The 17289-nt window shown below is 36.1% G+C and overlaps 1 protein-coding gene across 2 annotated transcripts in view; it reads right to left on the bottom strand.

Moving 5' to 3' along the window:
- Positions 1–17289, bottom strand: part of EndoB (SH3 domain containing GRB2 like, endophilin-B) — a 133318-nt gene that overhangs the window by 30327 nt on the left and 85702 nt on the right. Inside the window, exons 6-8 of one of the 2 annotated variants that reach the window (XM_069831140.1) lie at positions 16178–16213; positions 13753–13943; positions 3151–3307 (exon numbers count right to left, since the gene is read on the bottom strand). In XM_069831140.1, the coding sequence (XP_069687241.1) occupies positions 3151–3307; positions 13753–13943; positions 16178–16213 (384 nt within the window). The remainder of the gene's footprint in view (positions 1–3150; positions 3308–13752; positions 13944–16177; positions 16214–17289) is intronic. The other variant, XM_069831141.1, reaches the window with a different exon arrangement.

The raw sequence follows: 17289 nt of genomic DNA, 5'->3' as shown, positions 1-17289 counted from the left end.
GACAGGAAACAGAACCGCACAATCACCAAGCATCATCCAAACACAAAAATCACACTTTGACAAAATCACTAATATCTATCACAATGATTTTTCTGGAGCTGTCACAGTTGGGAGCTGTGATGGCAAAACAGTGTCACACCCCACCTCTACTTTGGATACTGTATATTAAGTAAGTCATTAACTAATGTTGAGATTCTGTTTCTATTGTCATGTGTTACTGAAATTCATAAACTGTTGTTCTCGAAGTGTTCTGCGCATACACAGCAACTTGCACTCAAATATATTGTATCTTGTTCTTAGTGGGTTCTCTCACAGAGTACTTATAACTCATTTTTTTACATCTGAAATCATTACAACAAAACTTAACATAAAAATTAAACGAAATGAAAAGACACAAACCCAAAACATAACCACGTTAAGGACACATGCTAAGCATAAGCCAGTAGGTTTACACTATATGTATCAATTTTTTGAGGGGAAGGTGTAAAAATGCAATTCTGAGTTTCGTCCTTTATTGTTAATGCAGTTTACAGTTGAACAATAAGGTTCGTTCGAAACACGCATTCTTCTAATAAATCTTTCACTTCTATATCATCACCATAACATAATAAAATTATAAACAGCCAACTTTTCCATAGTGTTACTTACCTGCTGCTTGGTTCGCTAGCTGTATATGTTGTTGTTTTCTAATGCCAGGCGTTTGACAATAAAGTCATTTGACCTCTTGCACTCCAACATTTTTCAAAGATATTATCATGGCCAGCCACTGAAGCACAGATTTACTAGCTGTATATGTATATGTACATCTGGCAGGAAATATGGCCAAGTTTCCATACTCTATTAATACCTCTACTGTGGTTATATTCTTAAGACACAAATGTAAAATTTAGATATTCCACATGAATACCCGAATGTAGGAAATTTCGTGATTGATATCAGCTTTAGTTTGGGGATCTACTGTTCGTATTTCAGGATAAGATCCGAGCAAGGAATGCGAGTTTTTCCCCCACTCTTATAATCAACCCCCAATATGGAACCGGTCAGCCAATGACTGAGCCTTGTTTGTACCAGTCAGCCAGCGACATCACCCCCAGCCACCTGCTCCTTCAAAGACAATGAGTTACTAGCTTACCCTTTCCTCTTACTCTGCAAGGATCATACTCCCCTCGCAGAATCCTCTCATGAAATTTGAACAGTATACAAGTTAATTTCTCTACCTATAATTTGAAAACACACAGCCTTACATTTGAGATGGGCAGGGCATGTAGCACGTATGAGTGAATCCAGAAAAGCATATAGAGTGTTTAGTTGGGAGTCTGGAGGAAAAAAGGCCTTTGAAGAGGCCGAGACATAGATGAAAGGATAATATTAAAATGGATTCGAGGGAGGTGGGAAATGATGGTAGAGACTGGATTAATCTTGCTCAGGATAGGGATCAATGGCAGGCTTATGTGAGGGCGGCAATGAACCTCCGGGTTCCTTAAAAGCCATAAGTAAGTAACTATAATTGCAATAGTTTTTATAGCATTAAAACAAAACTGTTTCCTTAATTTTTTTTTAGGATGAACTTTGTGTTGTTAGGTTTATCCCCACATTCCTCACTTAAAGGAATAATCACACCACAGTATTACTTCTCAGTTGTCTCTAATAGGTAAGTGGTTATAGTGCTTGCAATCTAGATGTGAGATTCAGATTTAAACTCAGCCAAAAGTAATGATTAGAGCCCGGATGTTAGGCAAAATGGCTGTTTTATCTGTGTAGATGTACAAAAGAGTTTAATAGAGAAGAACAAGTTTCCACACATTTCAGGACAGTAGAACCAGTTTTTATTTTGCATTTTTTGCCTATTTTATCTTCCATTGCCTATTTCAAGGTTTAATGCCTTATTTTGTATTTTTTGCTTTTCATGGAGATTTTCTGCTATTATGTGTACCTAGATATATTAAATAAAACAGTGCGATGAAATATTGTACGAATTTTGAATATACTGTATTAAAAAAATATTTTTTATTTCAGAAATGAAACACCTATTACAAAAATTAAACGATATTTCTACATAATGGGAATCTCTATTGAGAATCTCATCCCACATAAATACATTTACATTATTTGTGGCGGCATACTTAAAAAGCAGCCCTAAGCTGATAGGTTGGCAGAAAGGGTTGGTGGGACCAGTTACTACTATTGCATCTTACAGCTTACAGCCCTAGGCAGTTGGTTTCTCTTGTCTGAGAGGTTCAGTTTCTACTGATTCAAAGAAAACATTGCAGAGAGAGAAAAAAGGTATTCTCTGATAGGTCGAATTGTATTGAAAGCAAATAGCAGGAATGGTGCATTAGTTTGCACTATTATTACTGATATGAGTCCATCCACACAATACTAAGCTCAAATCACTTTGGTGGAAGTAGAACGATCTTATTCAGTGATGAAAAACATTCTCTCTGACAGGCGGCTGACTATATCAGTTGAGAACTTGAAGAATTATGTTCTTGTGGCATGTAACCAAGAAAAACAAGAGTAAGTACTGAAATGTGGTACAAAGGGTAATTAAATAACATAATAGACTATATTAAATTACTATTTTGGTGATTTTACTGTCTATTTTCGTAATTTTTAAACGCCTATTTTTATTATTTTACTGCCCTTTTCCTAAGTGCTTTTTTGCCTGCCTATTTTAGCCAAAATAAATCCCTGCACTTCCGGGCTCTAGTAATGATCTTTGAATAAAAATTATTAGTATGGCTTCCTTCAGAAGGAAAGTAAAACTAAGATGGCCATTTATTGATGTACAGTACATAAAAAATTATATCTGAAAGAACTTCAGACAAAATTGCCTTCCATTTCCTTACGTGACTTTGCAGACAAATATTCTGCAGTAGCCTCTATGCTCAAATCATGAAGACTGAAAACCTGATATTTAGGATAGTTGCAAAGGTTCTGAATAATTACATGAAGTCGTTAAAACTTACAAAAAGGAAGAGAATTGAATTAACAGTATTAGGTGTTCGATAAGAGGTACATACCAAAGGGCCATTGTGGCTGAAATGCTTAGGATTAATCTGAAGGACCTCCAGATCCATTCAATCATTATGCTATATGTTAATATCACTTAGGTTTAAATCCTTTGTGACAGAAAGAAACAAGACTTACCTCATCAGCCATAAGACTGAGTTCTGTGGCATCCTTAGCATCATAATCATAGAGCACTCGAGCTCTCTGATGCCCATTTTTCGTGACATCAGCAGAGTCAGGAGACTGGAGTGATAATGTTTGGTACGGTGCTGCACCAGGTGTGATTAATGAGAGGCTGTTGACAAATACGATAATCTTTAATATAATCATGAAGTTAGAGCTAATAAAACATTTTCTGTTGCAATTTTACTTTCTCATTATACAAAGTATATACTCAGGATGAACCATATATCATGTCATTAATTTGAGGGGTTATTCTTTCAGCTATATCGAACAAAAAAGTTTAATACAATTTTACTCGTTTTTGCTTCCTTTCCGAGGAAAAATTATTTTATGTGAAACATTTCATAGCATGTTTCTGGAAAGCCATTGATTGAATTCCCAATTTGCTTAGTTAATTTAAGAGGGCAGTGTATTATGAATTATGATTTATTTATGATCGAAAGAATTTTAGTTTTGTCCTTTTAATGTGCAGAAATTTGATGCGAACAAATGTAACACTTAAAAATTCCTTTACAGAACGAAAAGTTGCATTTGTTCGGATCAAATTTCTGCACATTTAAAGGACAAAACTAACATTTTTTCAATGCTTTATTATCATAATACACTGCCCTCTTAAGTTGACTGAGCACATTGAGAATTAAATAACTACTTTCCCAAAACTGGCAATGAAATGTTTCATAAAACAATTTTTATCTCGAAAAGGAAGCAAAAACAAGCAAAATTGTATTAAACTTTTGTTAGAAGTATCTCTGAAATTAATGACATTACTTACGGTTCACCCTGTATATGTAAATTCCTTTATCAGGATGTTTTACTGCCTTTGTAGTTCACCACAGAGATCTGGAATAAAATATAACAATGATTTTACAATCATCAGATCAGAGAGAAATAACAAAACCATAACGTATATTAACAATGAAATTTAGACATTCAAACATTAGATATTATATAAGTGGTTATGCAACATTCCTATTGAGTCTTTTATAATATGTGAGCATACTTTTTTTTTAATATCTTTACAAGTAACTGCATGTCTTTGTAAGAAATTCCTAGTGAATTTATAGGAAGATCATCTTGCACCAAAAAACAAACCTCACATCACCATGTAAAATTATTAATGTTATTACTCTTACTTAAGTAAGCAATACATGGAAGATTAGCGAGTGCTCTTCTTCATCTACAACCTGTGCTGAGAGTCATTCTCAAATCGGACTGTTGGGTCGAAAATTATAGCTTTCTTTGTAGACCCATTAATGGTCACGATATCAACTCTCCAATTACTGCCATCCTAACAAATGTAATGTATCTCTTCATATACATCTAATTCGGCTCTTCTAAGGGAAGATGCAGTAGTGGGTGGCGTGAGCTTCTTAACAGATCCCCCTTTAAACAATAACCCAAGACATGTCCTCCAAGTGTTTCAATTTCTTCACAACCTGGGATGCAACAACATTTAGTGTTTGTAGTTCTTCCTGGTACAGAACTGACTGCAGCAGTATTACAGAAGAATTTACAGTGGAATCTCGTTAGCACGTTCATTACCACATTTTCCTGTTTAGTACGTCTATTTTGGAAGTCCCAGCCCAGCTCCATTGAACATACTGTAACTTTTATTCCAAACAAGAATGTAACTTTTATTCCACAATAACAATAATCACTTTCTGTAACTGAATGTAAACACTCCCGTCAACAATGGAATTTCCACTCCACACAGCAACACAGTATTCGCTATTGCACCCCACAGACGACAATGACAATTCACTTGGATTATTGCGAACAACAATGTACTCTTAATATCAACTAATGTTCACAAAGCACTATTTACAACACAAAACTGTCAGTTCTCAGTTCACAGTTCGTTTGCCTTGGCTAGTTCTTCTAGCTCAGTCACTCAAGTTCACAGTATCTAGAACCCAAGACCTTCAGAGACAGTCCCCTGAACTTCGAACTCGGGTCCCTCAATTGCGGTCCACTGCACTCGAACTCAGGGCTTCGGCGACAGTCCACTGGATGCTCACACAGCTGCAGACACACTCAAGTCGAACTCCGGTCTCGAAGCTGGCTTCACTGCTACACACTGCTTGCTGTCCAAAAACTAGCAATAACTGCAACTGCAACTGCAATTAACTAACTCAGCTCACTTGCGTCTCATATTTATAACTAAACCATAGTTTCCGGAAAGTACGATGCTGGAAATTTCTACAGATACTGAGAAGATGGTGCCTCTCGAGACTTCTGGATTTCTCCCCTCAGTCACCGCTGCTTTACTTCCCCCTCTCCCTTCGTCACGTCCGCGCCGCCACCTCGCACCCATCTCTCCTGCCGGACGCGCACAAAGTTCCCCGAGTGCCGAGAATATTTGGCCTGCCGTCACAATACATTAAAATTACCAGTTTATATATTTGACATCTTCCGATTACTGTATTCAAACTTGGCAGTCGGTGGCCATATTGATGAACAATTGCACATCGCATGCGCTCAGACATGCATGCATTCTCTCTCCCACTCTCACTCCCCTCACCTTCACTGCCAACGCCAATGCAGACACACAGCACGCTGCTACTTCGTTTCCGTTAGAAGACGACAAAGGAAGACGAAGTCTGATAGTATCGTCAGTAACTTGTTTCACTGTTGGTGGAAGTTTGTACATAAGCCACGAGTTTGTATGCCATGGATAATAAAAAAATAAGGCAGATTAAGAATGAAGAAAAATGGAACATAATTCAAGAAATGGACTGCAATGCACACATGAAACGGGTTGATATTGGGCGAAAACTCAACATTCCTCCGTCAACACTGAATACAATAGTCAGCAAAAGAAAAATAATCAAAGCAGCGTATTTAGAAGGAAAAAGCGAGCAAACGAAAATATGTACAATAGTGGCAAAAAAACAGGACCGACCCTTGACAACAATTTCAATTGATGAAGATCAGTTTCTAGAGTTAGAAAACGTGTTACTAAAATGGTTCAAACAAGCACGCATGTTACTAAAATGGTTCAAACAAGCCTGTGCTTTGAATACAACAATTGATGGCACCGTGGTTCATGCTAAAGCAGCACATTTGGCATTATAGATGGAACTTTCGGACTTCAAAGCTTCAAACGGATTGAAAGATTCAAGAATCGTCACGGTCTAACATTCAGAAGTGTCCGAGGCGAAGCTGCAAGTGTGAATAGTGACACTGTCGAAATGTGGAAAAATACGACACTTCCATGCATTATAAATAAGTACAGTCCCAATGATGTTTTTAACGCAGATGAAACAGACCTATTTTTCCACCTTCTTCCTAATAAAATAATGGAGTTTAAAGACGAGAAGTGTCATGGTAAAAAATTAAGTAAGGAAAGACTGATTATGCTATTATGCTGCAATGAAAGTGAAACAGAGAAATTAATGCCACAGGTAATTGGAAAGGTGAAGAATCCACGATGTTTTAAAAATGTGCGGACCTTCCCTTGCAAATACACGTCCAATGCGAAAACCTGGATGTCATCTACATTTGAATAGTTTCTGCGGGCATGGGATGCAAAATTGGGTGTTAGGAACAGAAAAATTATTTCGTTTATTGATCAATGTGCTGCACATCTCCAAGACACAACATACCTAGGTAGTGTTCTTCCCAGCTAACTGCACAAGACACCTTCCACCCCTCGACCCAGGCATTATAAAATGCATGAAACAAAAATACAGGAGAAAGTTTGTTCTGAAGAGGTTGGCCTCCCTTGAATCCACCATGAAGAAGATTACGATTCTAGATGCCATGCATTTCTTGAAAAGTGCCTGGAACTCCGTGCAACAAAGCACTATCTCAAACTGCTTCAATGAGTCCAGCTTTCTTCAGGTGGTTATGGATGACGTCACACCAGCAAACGAAGACATCACAGCATTGGAATGGCGGCAAATAATTGGAGAAGAAAAGAACCCCAATAACTTAGACTTCGACATATATATGTTGTTGTTTTCTAATGCCAGGCGTTTGACAATAAAGTCATTTGACCTCTTCCACTCCAAAATTTTTCAAAGATATTATCATGGTCAGCCACTGAAGCACAGATTTTGTGGTGTTCCGAATCCATTTCTTGGTTTGAGTTGCACAGTGGGCAGTTAGGGGACTGATATATTCCAATTCTATGCAGGTATTTGGCCAAACAATCATGGCCTGTTGCCAATCTAAATGCAGCTACAGATGATTTTCGTGGTAAATCGGGAATTAACTGTGGATTATGATGCAGAGAGTTCCATTTTTTCCCTTGAGATTGTGCTATCAAATTTTGTTTGTTGAAGTCTAAGTATGTAGATTTAATAAATCTTTTCACAGAGTAATATGTAGATTTAGTAACAGGTCTGTAAGTAGCAGTGCTGCCCTTCTTTGCTAGTGCATCCGCATTCTTGTTTCCCAGGATTCCACAATGGGATGGTATCCATTGGAATACAATTCTTTTATTGAGTGATATTAATTGAGATCGACATATATATTGAATGTGACGAAGATGTTGGTGTTTGTCAGTCCATGACAACTGATAAAATCTTGCAGGTAGAGGCAGCCGAGAAACAAGAAGACAGAGATGACGAAGACGAAGAACCAGAGCCGTTACCAGTTCCTACATTGTTTAAAGTCATTGAGACAATGGATACAATGAAGCGTTTATTGTCTAGTTTTGAAGTAGACGAAGTGATGAACATTCTAAGATGGACAGTGCAATATTGAAACTAAGACAGAAAAAACAGTCGAATATTGATTAGTAACATTTATGTTAGTGTAGTATACAATACAATATATAGAGAAAACAAATGATTTTCAATAGCACGTTTTCCCGTATATGACATTCAACTTTTTTTGTCCCTAGAAAATCATACTAATTAGATTATACTGTAATAATTATTCGTCCTTCCCTATTAAGCATCCATGAAGTCATTTCAGAATCATCCTGATATACCAATATCCCTTTCCTCTTATGTGGAAGTGTACTCCAAGCATTAAATGCTTTTGCCGTAAATATTTTAAAATTTGGCGTCCAAAAAGTGGAATGGAATCTATGCAATATGGGATTCGCAAGTTCGATAGAGAATTCCGAATTTCGCTACCGAAGTCTCGATAATTGTGAAAGATTTAATCATCTACACCTTGTAACTTCTTGGCAATGTTCATAGTTTTCTGCCTAAGGAAAGATCTTTCATTACAAACCCAGCATTCTCCAATCTTTTATATTTTCTGCCTTCCTCTTAGTCTCCGCATATGATCCACAAATCTTAATATCGTCTATCATCTGATATCTTCTTCTACCACGAACTTTTCTCTCGTTTCACCATTCCTTCCAGTGCATCCTTCAGTAGGCAGTTTCTTCCCAGCCAATACTTTTTTCTCTTCCTGATCAGTTTCAGCATTATTCTTTCTTCACCCATTCTTTTCGGCACAGCTTCATTTCTTAATCTGTCTGTCCACTTCACATGCTTCTTTCTTCTCCATATCCACATTTCAAATGCTGTTGTTGTTTTCTAATGCCAGACATTTGACAATAAAGTCATTTGACCTCTTGCACTCAAATATTTTTCAAAGATAATGTCATTGTCAGCCACTGAAGACACATTTCAAATGTTTCTAGTCAAATCTGTTCACTTCGTCATTTAAAATGTTGGATATTAGTCTCTAAAAATTAATTAATATCTACAAAATTATGCTACACTTGGAATTAAATATTTTCTCAGATAAAAATGTCGAAGATGCAGACATTTTTGCTACATTCAGCACAGTGAGAGAAGTGAGCTTGTGACAGAAAAAACCTTATTCATGTCTGTAGATACAGAAGTAAAAGCAGACGAAGAAAGAAAAAAAGAGAGGCAAATAATACATTCCAAAATGCATGAATTAAGGTAACATATTACTGCATTTTTTTTTAAATTTTGTATTTATCTATATTTTGTATATCTTTTCAAATAAAATAAATACTGGTAATGAAATTAAAGTAACATACTTTACGTTGTGACTAAAAATTGTTGAATTATTCAAACTAAATTCAATCCTATATTCAAGTGTCAATCATGCTTTTGACACCATTCGCTTGCATAAAAAGCGTTTAAACATTACTATGTGGATGGTACTTTTTTATAATTATTATTTTGTGAAATTTTTACTAGTGTGGTTTTTATGAAAGAATTCAACAGAAAATTTAATAATGCTGCCATCAATGTCTGAAGCTTGGGACAAAATGTTCTGTTCTGGGACAATCTGTGTCAGTAAGGGATGGGTTGCAGCCCTATACGATATCCCATGTATTCGAATTTATTTATTAACTCTAAGTCAGCATGTCTCAGTAGGTTAGAAATGCTCTAACGAAAAACTGACTTCTCTGTCTCTGTCTCCAGGAGCCTATTCCACAAAGGTATGGTGTTCTATCTTTCTGTTCCATGAAAGAATTAAAGTGTACATTACCAATGAATTGCTACTAGTGATATCATATCAATAAACATACTACATCGTAACATGAATCAGCTGGTTATCTTCGTATTTCAGTCATCATATTAGGTTATGTTTGTCTCTTTAATCGTAATGTATTTTTAAGTAGGTTATACAGCAAAGATTCGTAGATTCTACGAATTTCGTAACCCTGCAATGTTATTTATTTTAGTTTACTTCCTTAATAATGAAAAATTACTTTGTTATTATTATCATGTTCTTCCGTGATCCCCACATAATGCTCCTTGATAGTTTCCCATATTAGCCAACAGTTGTCACTAATAACGATTTTCACCCTCAAACTTAATTGTTACGAAATTAAAAACCCTGCAAAATTATTGAAATGGTGTCAAAGAAGATGAAATTGTTTCTTTTGAAAGAAATAGAAGCAAGAAAAGATATTCTATAGCACATATAAATCAAAATATATGTTAATATTATGAAATAAATAAATTTAAATCGTATTAGTACATATAGAGAATATTAATTGACAATTCACTAGTAAGTTACAAATACTAGTATCTTTGTGGAACACAATCATGAAATTTCATTGGTAATTTGTAAGTATGGGGTGATAAAGTATTACTGTTGAAAAGTCTTTCGTGAAACAGAAGCTCTAGTATTTTTACTACTTACTAGAGAATTTACTTGTAATGCACAACACCATACCTTTGTGGAATAGGCCCCAGTAGAAGACATATGGCTATGTCGCAGTGTTTCACTATTAGTTCTCGCCATAAAGGAGATTTGAAGCAGAGAAAGAGGAAATTAACAAACATTACACTTCAGTTTTGCTACCTGTATCGAGACTGTGCCGAGTGCATTAAGTGCCCACAGAGTCGACTCCAGGCTGGCTGAAGAATGCATAACTACCTTGGAAACTCTATCCAGAAGAAATAAAGTACAACTCATCTGGGTCGTTGGTCACAGTGGAGTGTATAGTAATGAACAAGCCGACTACTGCCCAAGCATGGAGCTTCAATCCAATGCAATGGACCAGAACCTTGTGTTGACATCTTTAAGTGTACAATCAAATAGCCTCTATAAGGACTCTAGGAGCCTGGACATCTGCAACAGCTATGAGACAGGCTAAACTTCTTATAATCTTGACTACACAACTTTTAACACTATATCGCTTCGGAATATAAAGCATACATATGTTTTCACATGTTAATTAACTAGGTTACCTTGACTAGTTTCAGCCAGTGGGCTATCATCATAACTGGGTGGTCTTCGCACTTTCTGAATGCGTTCCTGTGGGAGTGTGTTTGTGTAGTGTAATGTGGAGTCAAAAAGTGTGTATGTTCTGAAATTGAGTTGTGTGTTGAGGATTTGATGCAAGTGTGTTTTTGTGTGCCTGTATATTTCGTATTATTCTAGTGTGTTTAGTTTTTGGTGTTTCGATTGAAGATGTAGAATTTCCATGTCTGTGTTTATGTTGCTGTAGGTGTGGTTGGCATTTGTGATGTGTTCTGCGTATGTGGAAGTATTTTGTGATTTGGTTATGGCTGTGATGTGTTCTTTGTAACGTGTTTGAAATGATTTGCCAGTCTATCCTATGCAGAAGTTGTTGCAGGTATTGCATGAGTTTGTATACTCTCAAAGCTACACTGAACATAAGAAATTGAAAGCAACAAATCCATAAATTTCCTAGGCATCACAATAAAAAAAGTTGACAACAAACACAAATTCAAAATCTATAGAAAACCCACAACAACACACATACACAACACATCCAATCACCCAAAACAACATAAACAAGCTGCATTCCCCGTCCAATGATATACAGACTACTCAACATACCAATGAGCCAACAAGACTACAAAGAAGAATTAAACACAATCAAATACATAGCACAAGAAAACAGATACAACCCTAACATAATAGACAACATAATAAGAAAGACAAAACAGAATTACAAAAAACATAGGAATACAACACAAACACAAGAACACAAGAAATATATCACACTAACATACGAAAACAAAAAACACAAGACTGCAACCTCATTCAAGAAATTAAATTACAACATCGCATACAGAACACAAAACACTCTACAAAAGCATCTCAACACACAAACAAACAAACAAATACAACCACACAGGTGCATACAAACTCAAATACAATACCTGCAACAACATCTACATAAGACAGACAAGCAGGAAGGCAGACCATTTAAAACACGTTACAAAAGAACACATCACAGCTATAACCAAATCACAAAATAATTTCACATACGCAGAACACATCACAAATGCCAACCACACCTACAGCAACATAAACACAGGAATGGAAATTCTACATCTCCAACTGAAGAACCAGACACTAAACACATCAAATATTCAACACTACCTCAATTTCAGAACACACACACACATTTTGACTCCACATTATACTACACAAACACACTCCCACAGGAAACACAATCAGAAGGCACGAAGACCACCCAATTTTGATAATAGCCCACTGGCTGAAACTAGTCAACAAGGTAACCTAGTTAATTAACACGTGAAAGCATATATATGCTTTATATTCTGAACTAAATGTCTATTGGAGCACCAAAACCTGTCTCGACTAAACAACTTCTGGCCTTAGAAAGGAGAATTCTAAGATGGATTACTGGGCTTTTGACTGGACATTCCCATCTAAATAAGCACCTTCACATTTTGAGTCTTAGTGATGACCAGGCAGCGCATTTTCGTTCCCAAAGTAGTTAGGAAAGTTATCGGTTAGGATATCCTGGAATTTCAGAGTTCAAACTCTAACCTCAAATGCTTATGTCAGGACGATACGAAAGGTAAAACCTAGTTCAGTACATACTAATAGTAATATTGTATTTATTTATCTAAGCAATAACAGCTCCCTGTATTAACAGGCTGCCACAAAGACAGAGCATATTGTGCAATAGGCAGTTGAAAGTATAAATAACATACATATGTTTAAGTTTAATGGAGTCACACAACAATGACTTTTTTTTTAAATCATATGTTGCGCGAGGCGATTGCGTTAGCGGAACTTCCCGAGTGCTCTTAGTAGCTTCATTGCACTGATTGAAGATGGACACTCCTATTCCAGCTCCCGCCACGTGTGAAGTGCGATCAGTGATAAAGTTTTTGAATGCACAGGGAATAGTGCCGATTGAAATTTATTGTTAGCTGTGCCAGGTCTATGGGCCTAACATCATGAACAAGCAGATGGTGCGTTGCTCCACAAGGTCGTCTGTGATGATGGTTGGCCTCCCACTGCACTTCTCGTCATGCACATTTTGGCGTCCTGGTGAAAATTGTCTACAGCAGCAATGCTGATGTTAGACCCATAGACCTGGTATACCTGACGATAAATTTCAATCGGCACTATGACCTGTGCATTCAAAAACTTTATCGGCGTGTCCATCTTCAATCAATGCAACAAAGCTACTGAGAGCACTTGGGAAGTTCTGCTAGCGCATGTGCCATGCCAGGACATTACTCTATCACGTACATGCAGTCGCTTCGCATAACATATGGTTTGCTAGCTGTGGGACAAGTGGGAAAGTTACTTTATGGACGCGCCTCGTACAACATTGACGATGGGGTGCCTGTATTGTACTATGATTCATAGTCAATGCGTACCTGCTTACAATACTACCCTGTTTATGCATCCATGGCTAACGAGCCACTTTATCCATCGACATGACGTAATGTACCATAAGAAACTACTCGATCCACTGTACGTTTGGGAACAAAAATGTGCTGTCTGGTAATGACCCAACTTGTAGAAAATGTGGGATGGAGGTTGAATCATCACCTCACATTTTGCTGGATTGCCCAGGTTTAAGCCAAAATAGGCATTTTTACCTCGGGAAACATATATTGTCTCCTGAGGAATTTCAGGAAATTAAACTCAGGCTTGTGTCACATTGTGGTCTTCTGAGTAGATTTTCAGTTTATGGGGGTGCACAATGGGCCTTTTGTGCCGAAATGTTATAGTTGAATACCCTCAAATCAGAAGAAAATGAAGAAGAACCTGTATCAAGTTCTGAAAATAAAATACTTCATTGTCTCATCTCTACAAAATATAATGAAGCCATGACATGTTAAGTTTCACTTCATCTGCACTCACCTGGCCATGTCACGTTGCAGATCCTGCATAATATTATGACACTGTGCATAGAATCGCACTTGCGTTTCTACAAATTCGTGCAAGCTGCGCAGATGGCTGGCATGTGAACTACTGACGCCTTCTAATAGCAACTTTGTGATTTCTGCCTGGCGGTCAAATTCTGATTGTGCCACTCGTAACTCCTTCTCTGCCTGGTACAGAATGAATACAAAAAACAGTCATTAGGTACTGAAATTGATATAACTTGTACACTTTCACATAATAGGTTTCTTTAAGATTACATAAATGCAGTACCTTTCTTATTAAATAACACTGCTATGTACTTTAAGTGCACAATATGTATTAATAACGCTGGACAACAGTGAAAATCTTTCTGACTTGAAAATAGTTATTTGTTATTCATTTCATAATGGAAAAGCGAAAATGGTATTTAAAACTTTGAGTTAGCTCTTGGTTCTCAGATATAGCCCATTTAAGTTCTAGTGAATATGGAAATGATGAGTCATTGTTGCTAATGTTTTATAAAATCGTCTCTGTATAGACTGAGAGACATTTAAAGATGATGAGCATGGATTCCTGGGAATTGAAGAGTTGACAACTACGTTGAGATTGTGAATACTCTTCTAAGAAAAGTACCATTGATTAGGCAGCAACATGTCACTCAAAATCCATTTCCTACATTCTCACTTGGAGTTCTTCCCTGACAACTGTGGCACAGTGAATGATTCCATTAGGATATTTCGAAAATGGAACTAAGATATCAGGGAAAATAGAATGCTTCTATGCCTGCAGATTACTGTTGCACAATTACAAGAGATGTTCCAGAACAGGAGTACAAGTGACTAGCAAAGAGAAGCCATTCACGTGATTAAGCCCTTTTATTTGAGATTAGAGTATCTAAAAAACCAGAGTTATGTCTACTAAACAAAATCTAATGTCACATTCATTTTTCTCAGCCCAAAATTAAGTTCATTTAACAATTTTGAGAAAGCAAAGAATTTCTAAGTGTATTTTTAGTATTTCTATTTGAGGTTAGTATATCTAAAAAAACTAGAGCTGATAAACAAAATCTAATGTCATATTCGTTTTTCTCGTCCAAAATTAGGGTAGTTTAGCTATTTTGAGAAAGGAAAGAATTTCATAGCATATTATTGTTGATCAGTGCAATCACACATTAAATGTAACTTTTTGTAAACACACATTTCACTTAATTATTAAACTTAACGTAATTTGCATTTACTTTTTCTAAATTATTTTTCATACTTGTTATGTTTCTCTTGATTTGAATTATAATAACACCTCATTATAAATGAAGTCCTTAAAAATTATTTTTCTTTCTGATTTCTGCAAATGAGATTAGTCTCTGCTTTAAGAAGTGGTTACTGAATGTTTAGACTTTTTTTTGTGCTTTATTAAATAGCACACACTACAATGTGACTCAACATTCAAATAGGAACACTTTTCTTGGTTTACTGTTCTGTCCACCTGTTCTGAGCATGTGACATTCACAGCACCATAGATCTCTGTGGATACTACGTAATTGTTCAATAACAACCAAACATACGTACTACGAAATAAGTAACTAATTTAGTTATGGAGTAACATAATTCTTCACAGATTAAAAAAGTTCTTGAAGAAACTAGACTAAAATTTTTTGAACAAATTGCCAATCATTACCTACTGAATAACATTAATACATTTTTCTTGCATCTAACATGCCTTATGAAAATATTCTCTGGAACTAAGAGACATAAAGAATGAATAAAATTCAATTTTATACAAAAATATAATACAGAGCCAGCAAAGTATAGAATTTTGTGCAGTCTTGAATGCAAGAGAGAACATTACATGTATTATAACAGGCCACTTGTCATTCTCATTATAGATGAAAATTCTAACTTCTCCAATTTAGTACAGATAAGACATATCATGCCTACTCAGAAGTTTGTTAGGGATACAATTTTATTAATTCTGCTGCTAAAAATGTCATGTTTATGGGAGTAGAAATAACAAGTGGCCGTAATAAAATCACATTGTTCTTCTTATATCTTCAAAAACTGTATGTAGTCTATAACTTGTAACATGCTCACTAATCTCTGATATGAAGTTTGGACATTAATATTCCATCCATAGCATGAATTAACAGCCTTATTTTCCTTACAAACGGAGCCATGCTAAGGACTTGAACTTTAACATCCTTCAAAATCTATTGCTCTTGGTTGGTTTAAACCTCAGATCCAATGGCTAGCATGACAACCACTAGACCACCGAGGGCAGAAAAATTAAAAATATGCGAGCACGTGTGAGTTTATCTCTAAGACAGTTTCAGTTATACCATACAAAGTTAAAGATTAAAATCATATTGCACTAAAATAAACATAGCATTACGCAGAATTAGGAAGTCATACAAAAACACAATGATTACCTGTTCCAGTAGAACTTCAGGGCTCACACCATCCTTCTGGTAATGGAGCAATGAGGGAATAACAACATTTATGAGTTTTATGCTTGTTCTCGAAAAGTTTAGGACAGATCCAGCAACTGATTCAATTTAACAGACACAATACATAAGATCTCCAAAATCAAGAATAGACGATAACATACATTATTTAATTGATGAACTAGTGGACTTACTCGTGTTAAATATGTAATATTTGTCCGGCTTACAGCTGTTTCAGTGCTTCACGCACCATCATCAGAGCCTACTAGATCGCGGCGTCATCTCGAACTTCTCTGCCTGTTAGAAGGGTGTGTTTTATTGTTGGAAGGTGTTGAAGTGTGGAGTTGAATAGTGTGTGTGTACTGAAATTGATCTGTGTGTTGAGGATTTGATCGGGGTGTGTTTTAGTGTGTTTGTATATTTTGTATTCGACTCCACACTTCAACACCTTCCAACAATAAAACACACCCTCCTAACAGGCAGAGAAGTTCAAGACGACGCCGCGATCTAGTAGACTCTGATGATGGTGTGTGAAGCACTGAAACAGCTGTAAGCCAGACAAATATTACATATTTAACACGAGTAAGTCCACTAGTTCATCAATTAATCATATTCAAGTGTTAAAAGTGGTGTACGCAAGATTCAAAATGGATACATTATTTATACTTAAAGATTCCCACATATGACTTCACTTCAAATTATTTACAGTTATTTTACTTATTATACAGTAAAAATAAGACATAAAGGGCCTGTTTCATAAAAGTAAATTAAAAAATTCTAGTAACTTACTTTAGTAAATTTAGACTTCTACTCAAGTTCATTTTCATAAAATTTTAATTTATTCTATTAGACCATAACCTACAGATGTCTCAAACTAGGAAGCTGCCTGGAGAGGGGAAGTAGTACAGGTAACAGAGGGGGCTCACCTATGCTCCGATACCCATGTATAGTCACATTATCTGAAAAGTTGACCTCTTGACAATGTATTCAAGATGCACCCTCCCTATAATATATTGATCAGTATTTTACTACATAATAATTCGTTTAATGTTATTGGTGTTTATGATTTATTTTCTAATTGCAAAGATATATTCATT

The sequence above is a fragment of the Periplaneta americana genome, chromosome 7 (assembly GCF_040183065.1).
Source record: "Periplaneta americana isolate PAMFEO1 chromosome 7, P.americana_PAMFEO1_priV1, whole genome shotgun sequence".
Lineage (NCBI taxonomy): Eukaryota > Metazoa > Arthropoda > Insecta > Blattodea > Blattidae > Periplaneta > Periplaneta americana.
The sequence above is the reverse complement of the archived record's forward strand: the minus strand, read 5'-3'. Positions and strand labels throughout refer to the sequence as shown.